The following is a 25,194-nucleotide window of genomic DNA, read 5'->3' as shown; positions in this document are numbered from 1 at the left end:
CCATACAAGACTGAAAGGGCATCTGGAAAGTACACGCAAGACTTCACTTTTTCCGAGTTTTTTAAAGTGGAGGTCCACCCTAAAGTGGACCTCCGGTCATCGGAACCCTCCCCCCCTCCGGCGCCACAATTGGCACCTTTCAGGGGGGAGGGGGGTGCAGATACCTGTACAGTACAGGTATTCTGCACCCACTCCCGGGATAGCTCTCTGCAGAAAGGGGCGTAGATTACGCCCCTTTAAGGCAAGTGCCCGCCCCTTTCCGCAAGTGCCCCGCTGCCTGCTGGGAAACACAGATCCCAGAGGCAGCGGGGACCGTCCTTATTGCGCAGCGCGATTCGCACATGCGCAGTAGGGAACCGGGAAATGAAGCCGAAAGTCTCCATTTCCTGATTCCCATACCCAAGATGGCGGCGGCAGCACCCGACAGACGATCTAGAGATCGGCTTCGGGTGCTGACATCGCGGGCGCGCTGGACAGGTAAGTGTCACTAGTCAGCAGCTGCAGTATTTGTAGCTGCTGGCTTTAAAAAAAAAAAAAAAACGCGGAGTCCCGGCGGACTCCCGCTTTAAGTTACAGCTCTATTACCAAATGGCTTAAATTCATAATTTTTCTCAAATCTACAAACCATACCCCATAATGTCAACCTGAAAGAAGACATTTTTTGCAAATGTATTATAAGTAAAAAAGGGAAAAAAAAAATCACATGTACATAAGTATTCACAACCTTTGTCATGACACTCAAAATTGAGCTCAGGTGCATCCTGTTTCCACTGATCATCCTTGAGATGTTTCTACAACTTGATTGGCGTCAACCTGTGGTAAACTCAGTTGATTGGACATGATTTGGAAAGGCACACACCTGTCTATATAAGGTCCCACAATTAACAGTGCATGTCAGAGCACAAACCAAGCCATGAAGTCCAAGGAATTGTCTGTCCACCACCAAGACACAGGATTGTATCGAAGCACAGATCTGGGAAAAGGTACAGATACATTTCTGCAGCATTAAAGGTCCCAATGAGCACAGTGGCTACCATCATCCGTAAATGGAAAAAGTTTGGAAACACCAGGACTCTCAACATGCCGTCTGGCCAAACTGAGCGATCGAAGTAGAAGGGCCTTAGTCAGGGAGGTGGCCAAGGACCTGATGGTCATTCTGACAGAGCTCCAGCGATTATCTGTGGAGAGACAACTTTCCAAAAGAACAACCATCTCAGCAGCACTCCACCAATCAGGCCTGTATGGTAGAGTGGCCAGACAGGAGCCACTCTTCTAAAAGGCACATGACCGCCCATCTGAAAGTTGCCAAAAGGGAACTGTATGACTCGTGTCAAGGCTGGAGGAAACCAGGCACCACTCCTCACCTGGCCAATACCAACCCTACAGTGAAGCATGGTGGTAGCATCATGTTGTGGGATGTTTTTCAGCGGCAGGAACTGGGAGACTGGTCAGGATTGAGGGAAAGATGAATGCAGCAGTGTACAGAGACATCCCTAATGAAAACCTGCTCTGGACCACAGACTGGGGTGAAGGTTCATCTTCCAACAGGACAACGACCCTAAGCACACAGCCATCATAACGAAGAAGTGGCTATGGGACAGCTCTGTGAATTTTCTTGAGTGGCCCAGACTTTAAGCCGATTGAACATCTTCTGGAGAAATCTGAAAATGGCTTTGCACCGACGCTCCCCATCCAACATCATGGACCTTGAGATGTTCTGCAAAGAAGAATGGGAGAAACTGCCCAAAAATAGATGTGCCACACTTGTGGCATCATACTCAAAAAGACTTGAGGCTGTAATTGGTGCCAAAGGTGATTCAACAAAGTATTGAGCAAAGGCTAGGAATACTTATGTACATGATTTTTTTTTTTTTTTTTTTTTTTTATAAATTTGCAAATATTTCAAAGAGATGTATTTTACACTCTTTGAGGTATTTTGTCGTATTTTGAGGAAAATAATGAATTTAATCAATTTTTAAATAAGGCTGTAATGTCAAAAGTAAAGCGCTGTGAATACTTTCCAGATGCACTGTGTGGATGGGATGATGGGGGGGGAGGTGCGCTGATTTTTATTTATTTTTTTATAAATTTTTGCATGGGTTTCCCCTTCAAGATCCTCAGGGCACAAGTCACACCACGAGTTGGATCATCACAATTCAACTTTGATGCGACTGCTATTCAAATCAATGAAAGTCGGATTCCCATAGGGAACCATTGATTTTGAACAGGGGCAGAGACACACTGCTAAAAGCCAGCACGTCTAAACGTGCATTAACGCCAATGCAAAAATGCTACTAAAAGCGTGTTTTAATTTTTTTTTTCTTTTTTTTTAACAACCGCTTTTTGCTGACGCTGGTAGTGGCTTTGCAGCTTGTTTTTTTCTAATCCCCAGTGCGCATGAGCACTAGAACAACTGTGATTTATTTTCTGTTAAATTATATTTGACCATCAGCACGAAGATTCTTCTACTTTCTTCTTGACTTCAGTAGGAAATTATCTTGCTACAAACAAGCCTGTGCAGAGATAGGAGTCATGTGAAGGTATTTCATGGCAGTTAATCTTTACCTGAATCTGTAGAAACAAGTAAAGTTTTTTTATAAATGCTTCTTCCGTCACCATACATGGAAATTTAAAATGCTATCAGAGGTAAGCTATAACACATAATGGCAAGTTTCTTTGAAATGAGTTTGTGATGTTCCCATGCAAGGTAAAGCAACATGTATGTTCTTCCTCCATTCACTCCCCAGCCACTGCATCTGCCTGCAAGAGCATGCAGCTGTGTACACTTTTCATGTTGCTCAAAGCTCGCCCAAATGTGACTGATATCTAGTGTACCTGTTACCTTGCTCTTAAAAAGATAGTTTACCATTACAAAAAACCTGCCTATGCAGGTAAGGGATTAAAACAACTGTGCAGCTTTGATTAAAGATGAATAATACCCTTTCTTTAGGTGCAGGACATTTACATATCTCCCAAAGCCTGACCTGGAATTCTCACAGGACATTCCCAAGTACTCCCAGGATGTTGTAAAGTGAGGCCTAGTCACCACTGCTCGCCTCCACCATCACAGGAGTGAGCTCTTTCTCTGAATGAGGCCTAGTCACCACTGCTCGCCTCCACCATCACAAGAGTGAGCTCTTTCTCTGAATGAGGCCTAGTCACCACTGCTCGCCTCCACCATCACAGGAGTAAGCTCTTTCTCTGAATGAGGCCTAGTCACCACTGCTTGCCTCCACCATCACAGGAGTGAGCTCTTTCTCTGATTCAAACACCCTCACATAGTCTTTCTCTCCCACTGATGCAATGGCTCTGAGCTCCGCATTTGAGAGCTCGCTCCTGTGATGGTGGAGATGAGCAGTGATTACTAGATCTCACTTGGCAACGTCCTGGTAGTATTCCAGTCAGGCTTCATAAGGTATGTAAATGGCCTACACCTAAAGCAAGGACTTTATTCAATTTTAGTCAACGCTGAATAGTTTGTTTTTATCTACAGTTGCCCCTTATCTGCATGGGCATTTTTGTGGTAAAGGTGGATTATCCCTTTAACAGCCCAAAACATAGGTTTGCTTTAAAGTGAACATTTAGGCCAGGTTTTAATCTGTCAAGTGTTTATATATATATATTCTTACCAAGACGTAAATGCGCTTAAAACAGGCCCTCACTGACTTTTTGTAGCTGCAGGCAATGTGGAGCAATGAAATCCAAATAGTTTACAACAGAAGCACTGAGGGTCGGTTCACACCATTTCCACACAGGACTCTGGCTTTTCTCCAGTCTGGCGTTGAACAAGATCGGGTCTGGAGTACAATCAAGGATCAGATTTTTAGTCTCGGTTCGTTTTCAGAGGCCTATTGCTTCTCATTCCTTGGTGTGTGCCTTTGCACAAGGGGTCACAACTATTGTTCCACTGGTTAAGACTCATGATTCCATGGGAGCTCAACTTTTGTACTTTCTGTATTGCAGAAATCTGTTCGAACCCATCCGGGATATTCCCTTAGTCCTGACATGGAAGATTATTTTTGGTTGCCATTACTTTGGCTCATGAAGTTTCAGAATTGGCTGCTCTTACCTGTAAGGAACTGTTTCTGGTGCTCAACCATGACCAGGTCGTTTTTGTAACCTCAGCCCTGCTTTTTACCTAAGGTGGTCTCTTTGTTCAATCTTAACCAGGACATTGTATTATCTACTTTCTGTCCTAAGCCTCGGATGTCGGGCTCTTCATGCCTTGGGTATGGTTTGTGCAGTCAAGATTTACCTGTAGTTTACTGCAATTCGTCAGTCAGATTCCATCTTTATACTTCCTAATTGCCCAAGGAATGGTTACGCAGCTTCCAAATTAGCAATTGACCCACACTCCCCAGTCCGTGGAGGGATTGTTGTCGTCGGCGAGGCAGGTCCTTGGTGCTGGGAAGGGCCGTCGGCCTATTTCTCAAATTTATTGTTTAAATCGTGAGTCTACCACCCCAGGGCCGTGGACTGGTGCTAGCCGTGGCCTGCTTGGAGGCTGGGGAGTGCGATAGGTGGTAGGTGATGTCAGAGCGAGCTAGACAAACATGCACCACCACTCTCCCACCACCTGAGGTTACCCGCTCCCCTTCTACACCACTACTCCCATCACTCTTTGTGGTCATCTTACTTACAGAAAGGAGGGGGGGAAGTCGGGCCAGGGTTATAGAACCCCCCCCCCCCCCCCCACCTTTCCACCATGATTGCTGGCAGATGTAACAATAACCTGGCGAATTAACCCTTCATGCGCTTTTTAACCATTTATAATCTGATGGTCGCATCATTCTGGTAAGAGCCTCTTGTGTTGAAGTTGGACATTGTTTTCACTAAGAGCGGAAGATTTTTTTTTTTTTTGTTCTTGGTGCATATGGACACTTATTTATTTTTATTCATGTCTATTATCTTGTTTTTCACAATTTGCCAGTTGATGGTGATAATTATGGATTCCACGTATTAGTTTGTTTTATTTATTTATATATAATATACTCTAATGCTCGTGTCTGAAATTTCTGGTCATACATTTTAGCACTTACATTTTGGAAAGAAACCTAAACAGGACCACAAGGCAATGACACAAATGTTTCCTGCAGTCTATCATTATTATTATTACCGTGTAAGCTGGAAACGTGGCTCCTAATGTCCCATTTTGTCTATGAAATATTGTAAAATCATTGGGCAGGAAAACGACTTGCTATGCTGTAAAATGGATTTGTCTGTTTTCAGCTGAAGTAAGTATGCGATATTCAGTCACTGATTGCTTTTGACAGAAATAATTTAAGAATGAGTTTGGTTGCTTGTCTATCAGCTGCTTGTTGAGCATGAGATGAAAAACTAGTTAATCAGATCTGCATGACTTGATTCTGCGTACATCTTTTTTAGACCTCCCTTATATAAATGTCATTGGGTCTTCTACTTGATTTTCAATTTTTTGTTTAAAATTACATTAGGACTAGCCCAAGTAAGGCTTTGGTTGCTTTCATGACTGAATACTGGAAAACAAAGCATAACAAATGAGTTTTGCTTAATGTGGGAGGAAAAGCTATGTGTCCTTGTGACTTTGTCTTCTGTGCACTGGAAAGTTGTATTGTACATTGAAGTATATAAGAGAACTGGGACAGCTGGGCACCAGTCTCATTCTCAGACTGATCCTCTAAACCAGGGCTCTCCAAACTTGCTAAACAAAGTCCGTTTACTATCCTTCAGATTTTAGGGGGAGGGGTGGAATTGGGCCAGCAGGAATAGAAACATTTTCTAGTAGTAGGAGTAAGGCCTCATGCACACGAGACGCAGTTAAACGCGTGTTCAGAGGCAGTTGGACACTTTTTTCAACTGCCCCTGAACTCATTCAATGTTATCCTATGTGTCCATGCACATAGTCTCGTTTTTTGCTGTTTTTATGCAGTTGCGTTTTAACCTTGTTTTACCAGAAGCAAAAAAATGGGTTCAGATGCAAAAATTTCGACGTTTCAGCCGCAAAACGTGGCTAAACGCGGCACCCGCGTTTAGCCGCGTTTGCGTTTATATGCGTTTTTTGGACCTGAAAACTTGGAAATATGATCTGAGAATGACATTTTGCGACCCGACTTTGGGGGCCCATATCTTGGGGCCAATTATTGCCAGGAACCCCAAATTCGGTATGCAGACACTGTATCTAGCACTACAACATATCCAAATTTGGGGTTCCTATCACCAAGTGACCCCGAGATAGGGGGCCCCAAATTTGGGTCACAAAATGTCATGCACTTTTCTGCATCAGAGAATGACATTTTGCGACCCGACTTTGGGGGCCCATATCTTGGGGCCAATTATTGCAAGGAACCCCAAATTCGGTATGCAGGCACAGTGGAACTTGCACTACAACATATTCAAATGTGAGGATCCAGTCACCAAGTGACCCCGAGATAGGGGGCCTCAAATTCGGGTCGCAAAATGTCATGCACTTTTCTGCATCAGAGATACATGGCCTCAAAGTCAACTGTGACCATCTGCGGCAATGTAATTTTGGTCATTAGGGTTGGGTGTTATGGTAAATGGTTGTCCGTTAGGGTTATTGTTTAGGATTAAGGGTTGGGTTAGGGTTAGTGTAAGGGATAGGGTTAGCTGTTAGGGGTAGGGTTAGTGTTAGGGGTTAGGGTTAGTGGTTAGGGTTAGGATGAATGGTTAGGGTTAGGATTCTGGATATTTTAATAAGGCATTAAAAAATATACTAAAATATACAGCAGCAAATAATTAAAATATATTAATCAGTACATATTTCACAATAAAAATATATAAAAAAATTGGCCAAATAAATTTAAAACAATTATAAAAAATCTAATTAACATAGATTTGTTTTATATTAGAAATAATAAAAACATGTTAAAAATTGCCACAAGAAAATTTTAGATATTTAAAAAAATTGGATAATTTGCTATAAATAGACATTATTTTTTTTTAAATAAAGGACAGAGAAAAAAAATGAATCTGTACATCTATAGATAAATATATTTTATAAATATATACACATACCTGATCGTTACCAACAGACGTTCCTCTGGTGATACACTGTTTCTCATATTGGTGTCCACGAATGTCAGACCAGGTCGTACTTTTTCTAAGAGCAGATCAAATGTGACAATAGACATCCGGCTAAAATTAAAAAACTTGTCGGGGTAGGTACGCAGCTGCACATACATGTCTGTGAAATATCCAACGGACATTCGCTGTCCCATCAATGGATGGGTCCAATATCGACAAGCTCTGACTCTGGACCTCTCACGAAATTTGCGACAATGTTGCTGTCTCATCAAGAGCAACATCAGGAGTATTTCCTGACATATATTCAATATGGGATCCATTTCAAAATATATACCACAGAAAGAGGCACATGTAAGTGTACAACTGCTCTCTATGCTGCTGCTGCTCACTCTGATCAAAATAGCAGAAATAGTTAAAAAAACATGCTTTGAGAGCTCGGGGAGGGTCTACATGATATCTTTATAAACGCAAACGCGGCATGTAAACGCGCGTTTCAGCTTTTTTTGAGCAGAGTTTTCACCTGTGTCTCGTGTGCATGAGGCCTAAACAGTGCCCCATCTTTGCTATTGGGGGGGGGAAGAATAATACCCCATTCTTGGTGTCAGTGGGAGAAATAGTGCCCCATTGTTGATGTCAGTGGCAAGAATTATGCCCCATTTTTGGTGTCAGAGGGCAGAATAGTGTCACATAGTGGAATGAATGGTGCCCAAAGGGCTGGATAAAGGCAACCAAAGGGCTGCATCTCTCCCCCGGACCACAATTTGAAGACCCCTGCTCTAAACTATGGATCTACAAACTGCAGCCCTCCGGCTGTTGCAGAACTACATGTCCCATGAAGCATTGTAAAACGGACTTTCACAGACATGACTAGGCATGATGGGAATTGTAGTTCCTGAAACGGACAATCGTTTGGAGACCCCCTGCTCTAAACATTTGGGCATCCAAAAATGGTTCGAGCTGGGAACCAAGCAGATCAATTAGGGGAGCTCAGTCTGGGTAAGGGTAGCAGCACAAGTAGCCAGTAATTTTACATCACAATGCTAATAAGGGACATGCTGATAGAAGTAGAGAGCAGAGTCACAGATGATCTAACTAGTGTGCTGCTTCTCTTCTCCTTTCAAAGGTGGGAGAAGGGACAAGACTTGTAAACGGCAGAGAAAAAAAAAATCTGATCTTCTGCTATGCCAGGCTGTATTTGGTAGTAAAAGTACGCTCACCGGCCACTTTACTAGGTACACCTGTTCAATTGCTTGGTAACACAAATTGCTAATCCACCAATCACATTGCAGCAACTCAATGCATTTAGGCATCTTGACGTGGTGAAGATGGCTTGCTGAAGTTTAAACTGAGCAACAGAATGGGGAAGAAAGGGGTTTTAGGCTAAGTTTCCTCTATTGTGACCTGAAAATCACGCAATTTTTGGAGCAATTTTGATGTGACTGGAAACCAAGTAGTGCAGGGTCTACTTTGAAGAAATGAATGATAATCTTTCAAAATCGGCATGCGACTTTGCAGTCCCTAGTCGCATTAGTGGAAACCGAGCCTTAAGTGACTTTGAACATGATATGGTTGTTGGTGCCAGATGAGCTGATCTGAGTTTTTCAAAAACTGCTGACCTACTGGGATTTTCGCGCACAGGCATCTCTAGGGTTTACAGAGAATGGTCTGAAAAAGAGAAAATATCCAGTGAGCGTCTGTTGTGTGGACGAAAATGCCTGGTTAATATCAGAGGAAAATGGGCAGACTGGTTCGAGATGATAGAAAGGAAACAGTAAGTCGTTTCGCTCTGTACAACCAAGGTATGCAGAATACCACCTCTGAACACATCTAACCTTGAAGCAGATGGGCTAAAGCAGCAGAAGACCACACTGGGTGCCGCTCCTGTCAGCTAAGCACAGGAAACTGAGGCTCCAATTCACACAGGCTCACCGAAAATAGAAGTTTGGAAAAACGTTGCCTGGTCTGATGAGTCTTGATTTCAGCTGCGACATTTAGATGGTAGGGTCAGAATTTGGCATAAATAAAATGAAAGCATGGATCTCTCATGCCTTTGTATCAGTGGTTCAGGCTGGTGGTGGTGTAATGGCATGGGGAATATTTGCTTGGCACGCTTTGGGCCTTTTAGTATCAATTGAGCATTGTTTAAACACCAAGGCCTACCTGAGTATTTTTGCTGACCATGTTCATTTCTTTTTGACAACTTCTGATGGTTACTTCCAGCAGGATAATGCACCATGTCCCAAAGCTCATATCCTCTCAAACTGGTTTCTTGAACATGACAATGAGGTCTCTGTACTCCAACGGCCTCCACAGTCACCAGATCTCAATCCAATAGCGCACCTTTTCGGGTGTTGTGAAATGGGAGATTTGTGTCATGGATGTGCAGCCAACAAATCTGCAGCAACTGCGTGATGTTATCATGTCAATATGGAGCAAAATCTCTGAGGAATGTTTCAAACACCTTGTTGAATCTATGCCACAAAGAAGGCAATTCTGAAGGAAAAAGAGGGTCCAACCTAATACTAGCAATGTGTACCTAATAAAGTAGCCAGTGAGTTTGTCAGTCTCAGGACTAGATGGACAGGAATGCAAATCTTTGTCAGGTAAAATATCTCTATTATATGTATATATTTGTGTATTTAGCTTTTTCCCTGGTGTCCAGGTTTAAAGAAGAAATATGGGATTTGAAATAAAAAAAAAAAAAACCCTTCATGCTCCTTGCTTCAGCATCAGAGTTGCAATGCAGCTGTCACACACCTGCTTTAAGTCCAAAAACTGAGCGATCACCTGACCACTGATCGTAAAGCTCTCATTTTGCTGAGAGCAGAGACTGTTGGTCATTGTGCTCTGCTCCTCCAGGACTCACTGGAGCGCTGGGCTGGGGAAGGGACAGGAGCGACTGGCTCCAGCTCTCAAACGCATGCTGAAAAGCAGAGCCAGTTGTCAGACAAGCAGCAGGGTCGATTTCTATAACATTGTCAGGATCGTAGCGCAGCACTGCCCCGTCAGCTAATAGCGGCAACAGCCAACTATCAGCTAACTCTGGGTCATAGGAGAACAAAAGTAGTTTTACTCCTGTAACCCACAAGAGAAGTGATGATCCGCTTGCTCAGCGGGGATCTCTGTTTATCTCCACTGAGCCAGCAGATGACAGGGCGGTCCCTGCACACTGTACAGGGACCGCCCTGTCAGCTCTCCGCTGTCCTCTGTGGGGGATTGGATGAACACGGACCGTCTGTCCGTGTTCATCCGATCCGCTCTGCAGACGGATAGAATAATAGGATTTTCCTCCGTCTGCAGAATTGGACCATAGAGGAGAAGGACGATATCGGGTGTCTGTGGATGTTCATCCGCAGACACCCGCTATCCCATAGGGATGCATGTATGTCCGTATTTCATCCGCAAACGGATAAATGAAATACGTACATACGGTCCACATGTGTGAAAGGGGCCTAAGACCCCTTTCACACCAAGGGCATTTTGCAGGCGCTATAGCGTTAGAAATAGCACCTGCAATCCGCCCTAAAACAGCTGCACCATTGTCTGTAGTGTGAAAGCCCTCGGGCTTTCACACTGCAGCGGTGCGCTGGCAGGACGCCAGGAAAAGTCCTGCCAGCAGCTTCTTTGGAGCAGTGAAGGAGCGGTGTGTTTACTGCTCCTCCACCGCTGCTCCCCATTGAAACCAATGGAGCAGCGCTGTAATGCCGCTATTGCGGCGTATTGCCGGTGGTTTTAACCCTTTCTCGACTGTTAGCGGGGGTAAAAGCGCCCCGCTAGCGGCCGAAATGCACCACAAATCAGACGGAAAACGCTGCTAAAAATAGCGGCGTTTTACCGCCGACGCTATGGGCGGCATGGTGTGAAAGGGGTCTAGGTGTTTTAGCATGCTTATCAATACTGTAAACATGTGGGGGATGGTAGAAATACCCGCGGAGAACCACATACATACATACATACATACATACATACATACATGGTGCAGACCTCTCCTCTTAAGACCACATGTTTGATACCTGATCATATGGCTGTCTGCCACAGATGTCATGGGTGGCCTATATGTAGGCCATAAAAGAGGAGGCCTAAAATCACCTTAAATGGGAGATAAATGACCCATTTATTGGCATATGTACTATTATGCTATTTTTATGCGTTATGAACATGGCTGGACCTTTGCCTTGGTAGTGCCGCCCAGTTGCCTCCAACTGGTAGAGACACTGGCAACACTGTGTAATGATGTAGGCCTTGTGGCACAGGTTAATGAACAGAAGGTTCTAATGTGGACTACTACAGAATTCTTTTTCTTTTTTAGTGAGTAGCTGTAGTTGAAAGAGGCTCTTGTTCTTGCTGCTCGGAGTTCAAGTATATTTGCATAGGGTTGTTCTATGTCCTCATCTCCTTCTTCCTGTGATGCTAGAGTACTTTTGTCTTTTAGCAGTGGAAGTGAGCACAAGGTTTCTCGATTGTGTAGAAATTAAAATTAGAATATGTCTAATGCTTTCTAGGAGTCACTGCACAGCATGTGAATGTGGTAATCTGCCAGGCTGTCAAGCTGATCCAAGTTGCTGAATTAGAACAACCATAGAGTAGGTGAGGCCAAGTTAACATCAGAACTCCTAATCTGCAAGCTTGTTTTGGGTCAGTGAAAAAAAATTGATGTCATTAGACCAGCATGATGACCAGGCAGATATTATCATTTTGAGAGGGAAAAGACATTATTGGAAACCTCTCTATTTCTCACAGGATCGGTTTCCTGCAAGGTAAGTTTTGTGAACATAAAGGTTTCCTGAATACTAATTCATAAAAAAAAAGAGTGGACTCGGCAGACTCCAGAATAGATTCTCTGGCATCATCCCATATGTTACGTATTCAGACCATATACTATTTATTCCCTTATAGAAGAAAGGCCAAACCCCATCTGGATGCTGGATCCTCCACCCACAGGGAAGCAGACTTTTGGAGTGAAATTTATAATATACGCAGAAAAAACTCCTGTTATAAAAAAAAATCCATTATATCTTATTAAAAGATGGCATCTGAGTTTAAAATCAGAAATACAAAAAGTCAAATAGGCATGTAGGGGTAATAGAAAAAAAGGTGACGTTCACCAAACTTGAGGGATAAATAACTCACTGACTTACCGGTGTGGTGTATGCAAACAAAAGGAAAGACTGCTGTATAGTACAGACTGTCAAAAATAGTCAGTGCTTTACCATTCAATATAGTTTACAAAAAAGTTTATTGAAACTTGTTAAAAAGGTATGGTGGAATTAATTCACATGGAGAAACCACAGCCTTCCAAAAATGAAACAACAAAACATGCATCAACAAGTTAAAAACAATCCGGATTGTTGCCTAGTGTCCTGGAGGAAATCTAAAGTACTGCCTGGAATATTGGGTATCAGATTATGTGTGTATTCAATCATTCAGTGTTGCTGGTATTCCAGCTTGTAAAGGGATTATCAATTCAAATGGAAAAGAACACTGGGAAATTATAATACACTAGCGGACAAGACCATGTCTTGAAGAAGTCCACTGATTGGTGGGCGACACACGTCAACCAAAATGGTCACCATGTCCAGAAGTGGAGCCTGTGTGTCCCCATGCCTATCTACAGCCATGATTTATTTGGAAAATAGCTGGCCCGGCTTTCCACATGGCCTAAGAAAACTTTGGCATCCTGGTCAGAAGGATCGTCATAAGATCGGCAGCAGTAGCTTGACTCACTGTTGCCATTGTCACTAGCAAACCCGACTAGCCCTTGAGAAGCGCCGACAAGCTGCACCATACGTGGAAGGTGAAGAATGGGTAAACCGTACTTTAGTTGCTAGTGTGCTATCCCGCGGATTTGCTTATACTTGGCTTTCTCTCTTCCTGCTTTTTAACATGTATGCTATGCATGAGTTTTACATTGCCATCTTACTTGTGATTACCTAATGACTAATGCCAATGCTGATAACTGCTTACCAAGTACTGTATACTGGAAATTAACACCTTTTTATTATTTACCATTTGAAGCCAGAAGGTGGTGCTGTTAAGGCAGGGCTTTATATATTTCCATGGCATTCTAAAAGTTTTGTACAAAAAAAACAAACAAACCAAAACCTACCTATGATGTCCCTCGTGTCTCATTCGATTGCATGAACCACTAGTAGAGTCTACAAATATTATGGGTACCACCCTACAAAGGGTCACAATAGACCATCACATAAAAACAGATGCAATTGTAATATCTCGGGTCTAGAGAGGTTTAGTGTGAGTGTGCTGGAAATCCACTTGCCTCAGATTTTGGCGGCTTTATCTTCTTCCGGTGTTAAAAAGTGAGTCTATACAGAAGAAGAGCATTGTTAATTAACTTAAACCAAGAGTTTAGCATAGGGAGTGGTGTCCCTTTCCAGGATAGTAAAATTGTTTAATTGTTAGTACAAAATTTTCACTAATTGTTTTGCCAAAACCCCAAATATTCCCAGGAGGGGATTTTTAGGGTGCAGTATGTTAGGGAGTCCTAAAGCCAAAGAAATGTTACAGGACAAAATGTTTTTGGACTACAGGACAAGACCAGAAACAGTGTAAAAAGTCTGCGGTGTGACCACAGCCTCTAAGACCCCATACATACTATACAACTTTTGTTGTCAGATTTCCTTTAGATTACCAAAACCATGTAGTGCAAGGGCCTGCCTGATTGCATACAAATTTAAACTCTTAAGGCTTGACCTCATATTATATGGTTAAATCTGAAGGAAAAAATCGACAGAAAATTGTGTAGTGTGTATCAAGCTTTAGATACTTGGTTGTAGGGCGTAGGCCCATTTTTTGCAACTGAGCAGGAGTGAGTATGATGAAATACCTTATTAAAGTGCTTGTAAACTCACCACTTTCACTTTAGCTCAATGCAATCTACATAGTACTGGAAGCTAATCACTGCCTATGAAATTTTACTTACTGGTTCTGTTTCTTCAGAATCTGTCCTGCAAACTGTAGTGATGTCACTGGCGCATGCCCAGTCCATCTGTTCTTTCACGGCATGCTATGTGCTTGCCGTTTCTATATCCTCGGCATGTTGTGTCATTTCTTTCCCCTGTAAACGGCACAGCACGGAAACATATGTGCCCTTCTCTTCAGCTTCCTGGTTCGTCACACAGGGGGAGTGAACCGGGGGAACCGGAGCAAACAGCTGCATCTTTTACAATTCTGAAATCCATTCAAAAGTCTAGCACAAGAGCAGAGTAATAGAAATAAGTCTTGTTGGTCTGGGCGTTGCAGCAGGGGGTTGCTCACCTTCCCAAATTGTGCCTTTATAGTGTAGCAGATAAAATAAGTCGGGTGAAATTCTTCATGCAGGTGTGTGTGTGTGTGTGTGTGTGTGTGTGTGTGTATATACACACACACACACACACACACACACGATTAGTGCAGGAGTAGGTAATTTTCCAGGCTTGGCTAGTTGCCAAGCTTGGGTGTGTTTTGTAATCTGGGTTAGGGGTGGCTCAGAGTAGTGCTGGGTGACTCACAGGTGGTGTCATCAGGAAGTCCTATTTCTTTGCAGAATCTTCTGGTACTTTCTGGAAAGAGACGTGGAGAGGGGAGGTGGAGCCACCTGGGGTGTTCCAAGGAGCCCTGACCAATCCCCAATCTGGATTGGCAGGGGGCAGGCCTCCTTAAATACCCAGGATCAGCCTAGCTGGGGAGGAGTTGATCGGGTGGAGAATGGAATGTTAGGCTATAGGGGCCTTTGAGGGAGCTTCCCAGTCGGAGGGGGGCGCTGACCTTGGGCCTGGGGTTGGGTGCGGACGGGACCCTCTGGAGGCACAGGGAGGGGTAAGAGGACGGCGGGAGAGCACTGCCGGGTAAGTCTCCAGGAGTTCCACAGAGGCAGCCAGGAGGGCTGGTGAGTGATCACTCTGTCGGGAGGACTGGGAGGCACTACTGAGATGCAGCAGTCTGGGATGGATGCAGAGCCAGTCTGGAGGATGGTGGTTTCATGGCAGTGGAGCGAGGCAGCAGCAGCCAGGAGTGCTGGCCACCCCTGAAGAGGTGGTGCGGGGAGCCATGGCCACAGGGACAGCTAGCGCTGGAACTTTTCTATTTTTGCTACACCATAGGGGCCCGCAGTCTCTGCCTGCAAAGGGCTTTTGTTTTGGGCCTGGCTGAGCTAGTGTCAGGCCTACAGTGCTGGCTAGAGAAAGGAAGCGATGTGCTGGAGAAGTGAGGAGTTTCAGTCGGCAAGGAAGTAATGTACAGGAGGAGAATGTATATAGTAGTCCCAACTTTGACTGTTAATTACCTGGGCATTTCATAAGTTCCCCATCCCTATTCAAGTTTAATTCCCCTCAATAAAACATAAAAAATGACTGCCTTCACGTGTGTGTGTGTGTGTGTGTATGTGTATGTGTATATATATATATATATATAATCTCTCTCATATTTTAGAATTACTTTTTTTTTTTTTCCTATTATGTGGTCTGTAGTTCTGTTTTTAACATGCACAACTCAATGGGTCAGAGGGTAATCCATCCAACCCTGTGTGGATTTTCAGGGAGACTTAAAAAGTGGACAGCCAGTGCTGAGCTTTCTTATTGGAAAGTCTAACGTAGCACCCTCTTTAAATTCTTATGTAATATGTAGATGTGATTCAAGAAATTATACAAGATCATTTTAAAACTTTTAACCATTTAAACCAACTGAAATAACATTTAATTGAAATCATTCAAGTTTATTTCTTGTTTTCTTTTTTTTAATCCCTGATTGACTGACTGTCATTCTTATTCAGTGAGTTATATGATATTGTCATTCTCCATCTGTTCTTGTCTGAAAGCAGAAACAAATAGGAGGAGAGACTTGTAAAGAAAATGGCATCTAGTTGAGTGTAACTGATTGGCGGTATACAGATAGTTCATAGATGTCTCTAATCTATACACTTTGCTGCAACTGTATTTAGACTTTAATAACTGAGTGCAAGTATATGATGTGTTTACGGGTTTTGTGTAGCTATACGGCTGTATTGGGAACACTTTTGTATTAACAGTATTGTAAAAGTATACGTTGGCTCAGCCTCTGGATCAATACAGTTAATCTCATTTATTTCCTGCTGTACAAGTCACTTTTCCGTGTGTCAGAATGCATTACTCTACTCTGACAAGACTGCATAGGTGATCCAGTATTGTATGTTTACAAACTCATTTGTATATAAATGCATCTCTTCAAAAGCACAGGTTTATGTTTATGGATTATCTTATTTCCAGGAATAATTATTCAATTTCTCTTGTCATTTCTCTTGCAGAAAGAAATCCAGGCAATGAGTCAGTGTCACCATCCCAACATTGTGTCCTATTATACCTCCTTTGTGGTTAAGGATGAGCTCTGGCTGGTAATGAAGCTACTGAGTGGAGGTAAGATTTATTTTTAAAGGTTTCGCCGCCTAGATAATATGTCTATTGAAGTGGTTCCTTGACAGCCATTTCCAATTAAAAGGAATCTCCAGCTTACTGTATTTAATAAGCCTGTTGAGACCACCATAAAAGAAAATAGGAAACATGTCAATAGTAATAGAATCATCTGGATTTGCCATTGGCAGGCAGACTGTTTTCTTCTATAGATTTTTACAGCACCACTGTTTAAAGTGGTAGTAAACCCCTGAATGTTTTTTTTACCTACAGGTAAGCTTATAGTAAAGCTTACCTATAGGTAAAATATTTCCTAAAAGTGCACCGTACAAGTGAGCAGCAGCCAGTGATGTCATTGCAGCACAGGTATGCCGTTCTTTCAGAGCTGTGTGCCGCGGGAGTGATGTCATTACGGCGCGGCCATTTCGAGTGGCTGCAGTCCACAAACCCTGAAGGAGGACTAGGTCAAGAAAGGAGACTCCCAGCGGTGACATTGCGCTGCTGGAGAGATTTATTTCAAAGTAAATCTTTCATAATGTGCTAATATGCGATGCATACTAGCATTATGGCTTTACCTTGCAGGAAGAACAAGTTTTTTTTTTTTTTTTTCCGGAAGTTTATTACCAGGCATTATCAGGCACTCACCTTCCAACAGGGGTTATTTGGAAGTCTGTGTGGTGTGGTTTTATGTATTGCGGTTGAGACCCCCTTGTCATAGAAGAGTGCTGTCAGTTGTGCAGTTGTCTGCTGGCAACTTTTAAGCAGCCCATGTATGAATCAGTTTTTTTTTTTTTTCGTTCAACTGATTTAATTTCCCCATCCACACACTCGATGTGGACCCCCCGGCTCACTGATTCTGAGCTAAAGTATTCTGACAGTGGAGAAATTTTCCTGCTGTCAGAATTCATGGATAAGCAGCTGCATGCTTTAGCTGGTAGCGCTGATCAAGCACCAAAAGTCCAACAAGGCGGTTGTACAGAAGTAGATCAGTAGATTGACTTCTGTATGACAACCCTGCCTATACATGGATTGAAATTTGTGAGGTCCCTGCTGACCTGGGTGAATTTTGATCCATGAATGACCAGCTTTACACTTTTCATTAGACATATAGTCTGGAGTCAACCATATCTGCATCACACATTAAATACTTCATGTACTACATTAGCACACCCAGGTGTGTTAATAATGCATTTACATATCAGTTTATAGTTAAAATGCATCTATCTAATGCTTCACACCACCACAAAAAATCTAAACGCCTTAAAGTAAGGACAGTCATCCAATGTAACAATTCCCAAACTATTTGCACAAGTCCATGTCTCTTAAAGAAGCTCAGTCTAATGTCCCAACACACATACATTGTCCAGTTTACATTACCAGCTAGTCCACCTACCAGTATGTTTTTCAATTGTGGTAGGAATCTTGAGTCCTGTACATACGGACCGAATGCGCACCAACATCGGCCGGTGCAATAAAAACAGGCCAGCATTCGGGCCGTGTGTAAGCCAATTGGTCTGACAGAAGCCGTTTGGCTGGCTTCTGTCGGACAAGCATGCTGGAAAACCAGCATCTGACCAGCTCCTGATCAAGCATAACGCATCAGCTTAGCGGGGAGATTGAAGTACTAACATTGGATCATTAGTACAGTGGCTCCGCCTAGAGCAGACTGTTTTTTTTCGGTCAGCCCAATGGGTTGAAAGTAAAAATGAATAGCGTGTACCAGACTTTAAGCTCCAGGAGAAAACCACAGTAAACAATCAAACCTCAGTACTATGTCCCCATTTGGATTCAAAGCTTCTAGTAAAGAGTGCAAACCACTAGACCCCCATATTGTCTTTACTGTGTACTATTTCACAGAAGGCACCAGTAGACCTAAGTAAGGTCACTTTGTAACACGATTTAAATAAAACAACATTTTTGTAGTTATGTTATTGGTGATAAAATGTTTGCCATACTATTGAAATAGGATTGTCCTACCAGTGTGGCTGGACAGTCTCTAGTTATCGGCATATTATTTTTGGAACAAGTAAATGTATGGTTGCTAGTGGGTTTATTGTGCATAGGTAGGCATCATGGGTTTCTTCTTGCTATCCATCTTTCCTTTTCCATAGTCATAAATATCCGATGGCTCAAGCTCAGATTTACACACCTCACTTAAAGTGGTTGTTACCACAAAAATATAATTCACTGCCAGCCCCGCTATTATATCTGGGCATACCACACTGTATACGTTTTTTATTAAAACAAAGCTTGTAAATACCTTTTTACAGCTACCTTCAGGCCAGTCACATGACTCCCGGCTGGTCTCCTACTCTGATCCAGGGCTACAGCAGGAGGGGCCGAGATCTCCCTCTGACGTTAGCCGGGGAGGTCACATGGCTGCTCAGACCCTCCCTCTGTAGCCCTGGATGAGAGTAGGATACTGTCTGGGAGTCACAAGACTGGCCTGAAGAGACACAGACACAGAACTGACAGGCAGGTAGGGAGGGGGGGACAGAAGAGAGCTACAGATGACTGAGAGACAAAAACTGACCACGGTGATCAGAGCTCAGCAGCCATGATTATCGTGGTCGGGACACATGAACTTGCAGGATCAGCCAGGTTTTTTTTGTAGCAACAATCCCAATGCCCTGTACACACGGTCTGACTTTCCGGTGGAAAATGTGCGATCTGACTGTTGTCGAAAATTCTGATCGTATGTGGGCTCCATCTGACTTTTTCCATCGGAATTTCCCAACACAAAGTTTGAGATCTGGATCTAAAATTTTCTGACAACAAAATCCGATTATTTAAATTCCGATCGTGTGCCACGCATGCTCAGAATAAATTACGAGGCGGAAGCTATTGGCTACTGGCCTCTTTATAGTCCTGTCGTACGTGTTGTACGTCGCCTCGTTCTGAACGATCGGATTTTCCGACAACTTTGTGTGACCGTGTGTATGCAAGATAAGTTTGTGCCAAAATCCGTCTGAAAAAATCAGATGGATTTTGTCGTTGGAATGTCCAACCGTGTGTACAGGGCATAAGTGTCTCTGTACTACTTATGTTCTTTTAGGCTCTGTTCACACCTAGGCGTTTTTCTGCGGTAAGCCTCCGCTCCAAAAATGCCCAACAAGACAAAACCCATTCATTTCAGTGGCCCCTGTTCACATCTGAGCGTTTTGTCATCTAAAGCTCCAAGTACAGGAGCTTCTTTTTTGGCAGATTACATGCGTTTGCTGTTTTTTACATTGGTGACCTTTTGACCTGTACCTGAAAACAAAACTCCTAGGTGTGTACAGATCTTTATGGTATGTAGATTGTTTGTTTATTTACTGTGCATATATTGGGATTGTGGCCCTGGTGTGTATGATTGTACGTGTGCATTTATATGTGTGTTCTAGGTTTAGGTAGGTTTTTTTTTTTTCCCCTGGACATTGGTACTATCGCCCATTTTGCGCTAGGGCCATGTGTAGCCTTTTAGATCTGTAATATCCTTGCCTTCCCTTGGGTGCAATGCTTTTTCTGTTATGTAATTTATTTTTTTCGTTTTATTAAAATCTCATATTGTGTGGTAATGTAAAAACTTAAACCCCTTTCAAAAAATTTAGCAATCTGATATAGAAAGTTTGTGTTTTGTAGATACTTAGGCCACCGCACTAATAGGTTTTATCTACAATGAAGTTTGCTTCAGGCAAGCAAATGTACATTAGTTATGTATAAGTAAATCATTAACAATATTTTCACACATCTAGAAATTGTTCCTGAATCTATTTTGCTAATCGGTCTTAAAGAGGAAGTAAACCCTGATGGGTTTACTTCCTCTTTGATTCCCTGCAAAGGTAAAGCATAATGGACTACTATGCATCGCATAGTAGTCCATTATGTGTCATTTACCTGACACAGGAGCCAGCGAAGTCACCGCTGTCCCCTGTAGTTCCGAGCGTCCATCTTCTTGGTGGGTCTCTGTGGCTCTCGCTGCTCCGGCGCTGTGATTCGCCGAAGCAGCGATGACGTCACTCGCGGCATATCGCAGCGATCTGCGGCTTACCCAGTACGCCTGCGCGCCGCTGTCTACGGCGCATGCGCCGTAGACAGCGGTGGCTGTCTTCAGGTAAATATCTCCTAAACCGTATAGGTTTAGGAGATATTACTTGAACCTACAGGTAAGCCTTAATCTAGGCTTACCTGTAGGTCAAAGTGGTTTGTAAGGGTTTACAACCAATTTAAAGAGTTCCAGGCTTTTTATGTTTTATTAAAAGTCAGCAGCTACAAAAAGTGTAGTTGCTGACTTTTAATAAAAAGACACTTACCTGTTCCACGTTCCAGTGAGCGATGCAGCCGAATGGAGAGTCACTCCTCTCCTCCATTGCCACTCTGGGCACCAAACCGTGACAGATTTCAGCTTCACGGCTGGGTACGCACGGCGCATGTGTGAGCCGCGCTGCGCTCCCAGAGTGGGCAGGCGATCTCCTGGGACCTGTCACGTGTCCCAGGACATCTCCTAGGGGGAGGGGCAGCCTAAGGTGAAAGGAGGAGTCGCCTTGGTGGTCCCTGGGCGGGAGGAAAAATGGGACAGGAAGTCCCCCTCCTCAAAACCCCCCCCCCCCCCAAAAAAAATGACATGCCAAATGGGCATGTAAGGGGGCGAGGAGTGCTTAAAGCGGAAGTTCAATTTTTGGGTGGAATTCTACTTTAAATCCCTTGCATAGCTGTACTCTCATTTCTTAAAAACCTAAAAACAAACCCTCAACCTCCAAAGAGAAATACGTGATGACGTCAGTGTGGGGCCTGTGATACTGACGTCATCATGTTTTTCCTCTTCGGAGGTTGAGGGTTACAGTAAGCAGCGAGCAGAGGAGGCTCGAGGAGACGCTGTTATATGATCCATTGTTTACTGCGCATAATGACTTTTACCCTGTAAGTGTAATTCATTTAAGCTTTTAAATGGTTAATTTTTTTCAGAAGTTTTTGGAAAATGTGGGGGGAAAAAAAGAAAAACGCTTCTTTTTTTTTCCTCACATTTTCCAAAAACGTATGAAAAAAAAAATGAACCATTCAAAAGACTCCATATGTCTCCTAGTTTATAGGGAGGGGGGTTTGCTTTCCAAAATGGGGTCATGTTGGGGGCAATTCCATTGTCCTGGTGCTCTAGGGCCTTCAAACATGTAATAGGTGGTTGAGAAATAAGATGTTGTTTATGCTCGTAGAACGCCTGAAGGTGCTATTTCAATGTTGGTCCTCTGTATGTGGCCAGGCTGTGGTATCACCATGCTCGGGAAGAGTAGCAGAATGTATTTTGGGGTGCAATTTGTTGTATGCATATGCTGTGTGTGAGAAATATCCTGCTAATATGACAATTTTGTAAAAAAAATTTAATAAAAATCTTCACTTTTCAAAGAATTGTGGGAAAAAATTACAACTTAAAAAAACTTGCCATGCTATTTACGTAATACCTTGGAATGTCTACTCTCTAAATAGAGGTAATTTGTGGGCTATTTCTACTTTCCTGACTTGTTAGGCCCCTTTCACACAGGACGGATCTGTGATGATTTGCCCCGTGAACATCCGCTTGAGCCGGCAGATGACAGGGCGGTCCCTGCATACTGTGCAGGGACCGCCCTGTCAGATCTCCGCTTTCCTCTATGGGGGATCGGATGAACACGGACCGTCTGTCTGTGTTCATCCAATCCGCTCTGCAGACAGATAGAAAAATAGGATTTTCCTCCATCTGCAGAATCGGACCATAGCTGAGACGGATGTATATATGTCCGTTTTTCATCCGAAAACGGATGGATGAAATATGGACATACGGTCCGCACGTGTGAAAGGGGCCTAAGTGTCTGATCAGATGTGATCAATCTTCAGTGATTGGCACCATAGTTTGTAAACGCTATACCTTTCACAAAGACCAATTAATATACACTAATTTTGGTTATTTTTACCAAAGATATGTAGCAGTATACATTTTGGCCAAAATCTATGAAGAAAGATTACCAATTAGCAAAATTTTATGACTGAAACAAAGAAAAAAGGCTTTTTTTCATAAAATTCACAGTCTTCTTTTATTTATAGCACAAAAAACCCACTAGTGATTAAATATCACCCAAAGAAAGCTCTATTTGTGTGACAAAAACAAAACGTAAATTTCATATGGGTACAGTGTTGCATGACTGAGTAATTGTCATTCAAAGCGTGAGAGCGCTGAAAGCTGAAAATTGGTCTGGGCAGGAAGAGGGTATAAGTGCACTGTATTGAGGTGGTTAAGAACTGGGGTATGTAAACTTTTGATCAGGGTAATTTGGGTAGTTTGTTGCCTTTATAATTTAAAGTAACTAAAGTAGGTAGTAGTAATAGTAAATAAAGTTGATTGATAATAACTGGCTTCAGCCAAACACTAAACATGAATGAAAGAGAGGTTTTTATGTTTGTCATTCATATTCTCTTAACACTGCGACGCCCATCTTGATACACCCTGCACCAGGGCCGGACTGGGAATAAAAACCAGCCCTGGAAAAAATTTCATATCAGCCAGACTGTATAACGTCATTATTTTTTTGTTCGTGAAAGGGAAAACCATGCATTTTAAAGCATATATACATATATATATATATATATATATATATATATATATATAGCGAATTCCAGTTAAAAGTGTTTAATCATCAAGAGGGACCCCAGGAACTCTGGGAACGTGGTTGGGAGAGACAACGGACTCCGTTGACCAGAGACCACCTTCTGCAGAGTGAAAACACCAAAGTAAGGGGAGGGGGGGGGGGGTTACTGATATAAGGGGGAAACCTTTATTTCCTGTCACATCATGGCAGCATACACCTATGGGTTGTGGCTCCGCCTCTGCGTAGCTATTAAACCCTGAGAGGGCTCCCGCCCCAGTATTCTCCTTTTTTCCCCTCACCTGTCAAGGACTGAACATGCATCCCTTACCGCTCTCGCCCCAGCCAGGTTCAAGCCTCTCCTGGGTGGAAGTCCTTACCTTTACAGCCTCTAAACGGAAGGAAGCCCACTCTGATGGTCTCAGGGGTATGTTGTCAAACACCTTATAAACCTTAAATAGGTTTGTTGCCTGCAGCGGCCTCCAGCCTTTCCTTTCTGAGCACTTGGCAAAAAAAAATAAAAAATGTATTTAAACTGCGCCTCTGAGCCCTGTAGTTCCACAGGTGCCCTATGCATAGTGTCTTACGTCTCAACTCTTCTGCGCATGCACAGACAATCGGAATCGCGCCCATTTCATCATCTTTCCTGCTTCCAAGATGGCGCCGGACACGACGGAATGCTAGTGCGCGAGCGTGACGTCATCACCGCCACAACGAAGTTTAAAGAAACTCAGTTTCTCCCCTTTGCTGAGCTTAGGGAAGAAACAATCTACATACCATTGGATCATCTGGTCTACTACTCTTCTTGCTGTCTTCAGCTCCATAGCCTTTTTCCTCAGTTTCATCCTGCCTTTCCTATAAATGCATGCTGATTCACCTATATGTTCTAGGTTGGGTTCAATCACCTTCCATGAAGGCTGCTGCCTCAGTAGACCATCATCAGCCTAATATGTAAGAGGGGATGATTGATAAGTATTAAGACAAAGGAAAAAGAGAGCCTGCCACTAATGCTGTCTAATTGAACAGCCCTAACAGGTCTTACATTCAAGACAAAGGGAGCCCTCAAGAAGGAGCCGCTCCAGCCACAGGCATAGCTGCTCAGATCGCGGCAGAAGCAGATCAAGTCTCAGGAGAGGCCGTTCAAAATCCTATTCACGGCATAGCCACTCCTATCACAGGAAATCTCCTACGCACATGCACTCTTCTGATACCCATTGTCCCCGTCCATCCGGGAACTCCTGCTGGATTTGCGGCGCCACAGCGCTTCTAGACAAGCTAGCCTGTTGCACGTGCTTCAATGAAGCAGCCAGAGACAAAGAGCTAGACACAAGGGAGTCTGCTAGAGAATCATCCCTCCAAATCGCAGGTGCCTCAACAGGCCTGTACAAGACACCTCTTCTGCTACTCCCTCATCAAAAAAAAACAGACAATGATGATCCAGGGACATCCATCGGCTTTGGTAACGTTAACCCACCAGTATCACCGCCAGTGGTCGACTCTTCTCTGATGCGCCTCTCTAGGCACGTAACACTACCAATAGAAGATGCAGTGACATTTAAAGATGTGTTCGATAGAAAGATCGACCTGGATCTCAAAAGAATCTGCCTGTCTGTAGGTGGCGCTTGTAGACCAACAGTGGCAGCTGTGGGTAGGGCTATCTCTAGCTGGTCCTCTAACGCCGAGAAGCTAGTGACAGGGGCTGGAACAGAAAAAGGTCATTTCAGCCCTCCAGGAGCATGGTCTTGCAGGCGACTTTGTCGCAGAAGCCTCCGTGGATATAATTAAATCTGCTTCAAGAGCAATGTTAAGTTCAGCGATGACCAGAAGTGCACTTTGGCTGAAACCCTGGTCGGCAGATCCCTCCTCAAAGTCCAACTGGTCTAAAATCCCTTTCGATGGCACAAATCTTTTTGGAGAAAAACTGGACTTGGCCATTTCCAAAGTCACCGGCAGGATGTCGGGACTTATCCCTTCAGACAAAAGGCCCAGAAAACAAAGACCACCTGCCTCTTGGAGAAATCTCCCTGATAAATACAGGGAGGCAAAATCTTACAGGCCCGGTAAAGAGTATAGAAGGAACTGGAAGAACCCCTCAAGCTCCAAAAATCCAAGACCCCTACCACAGGGGATCAAAAGTCTTTTTGAAGGTTCGTCCGCCCAACCAGCTGTAGTAGGGGCCAGGCTCATGAAGTATACAC

The 25,194-nt window shown here is 43.4% G+C and overlaps 1 protein-coding gene across 1 annotated transcript in view; it reads left to right on the top strand.

The window, feature by feature from the left end:
• OXSR1 (oxidative stress responsive kinase 1) overlaps nucleotides 1-25,194 on the top strand; it is a 186,653-nt gene that overhangs the window by 101,090 nt on the left and 60,369 nt on the right. Inside the window, exon 3 of the mRNA XM_077491223.1 lies at nucleotides 16,301-16,409. Within this exon, the coding sequence (XP_077347349.1) occupies nucleotides 16,301-16,409 (109 nt within the window). The remainder of the gene's footprint in view (nucleotides 1-16,300; nucleotides 16,410-25,194) is intronic.

The sequence above is a fragment of the Lithobates pipiens genome, unplaced genomic scaffold (genome assembly GCF_037356315.1).
Source record: "Lithobates pipiens isolate NorthernLeopardFrog02 unplaced genomic scaffold, aLitPip1_a1.2 Scaffold_19, whole genome shotgun sequence".
Lineage (NCBI taxonomy): Eukaryota > Metazoa > Chordata > Amphibia > Anura > Ranidae > Lithobates > Lithobates pipiens.
Note: the sequence above shows the minus strand (reverse complement) of the source record. Positions and strands in the feature narration are given on the sequence as shown.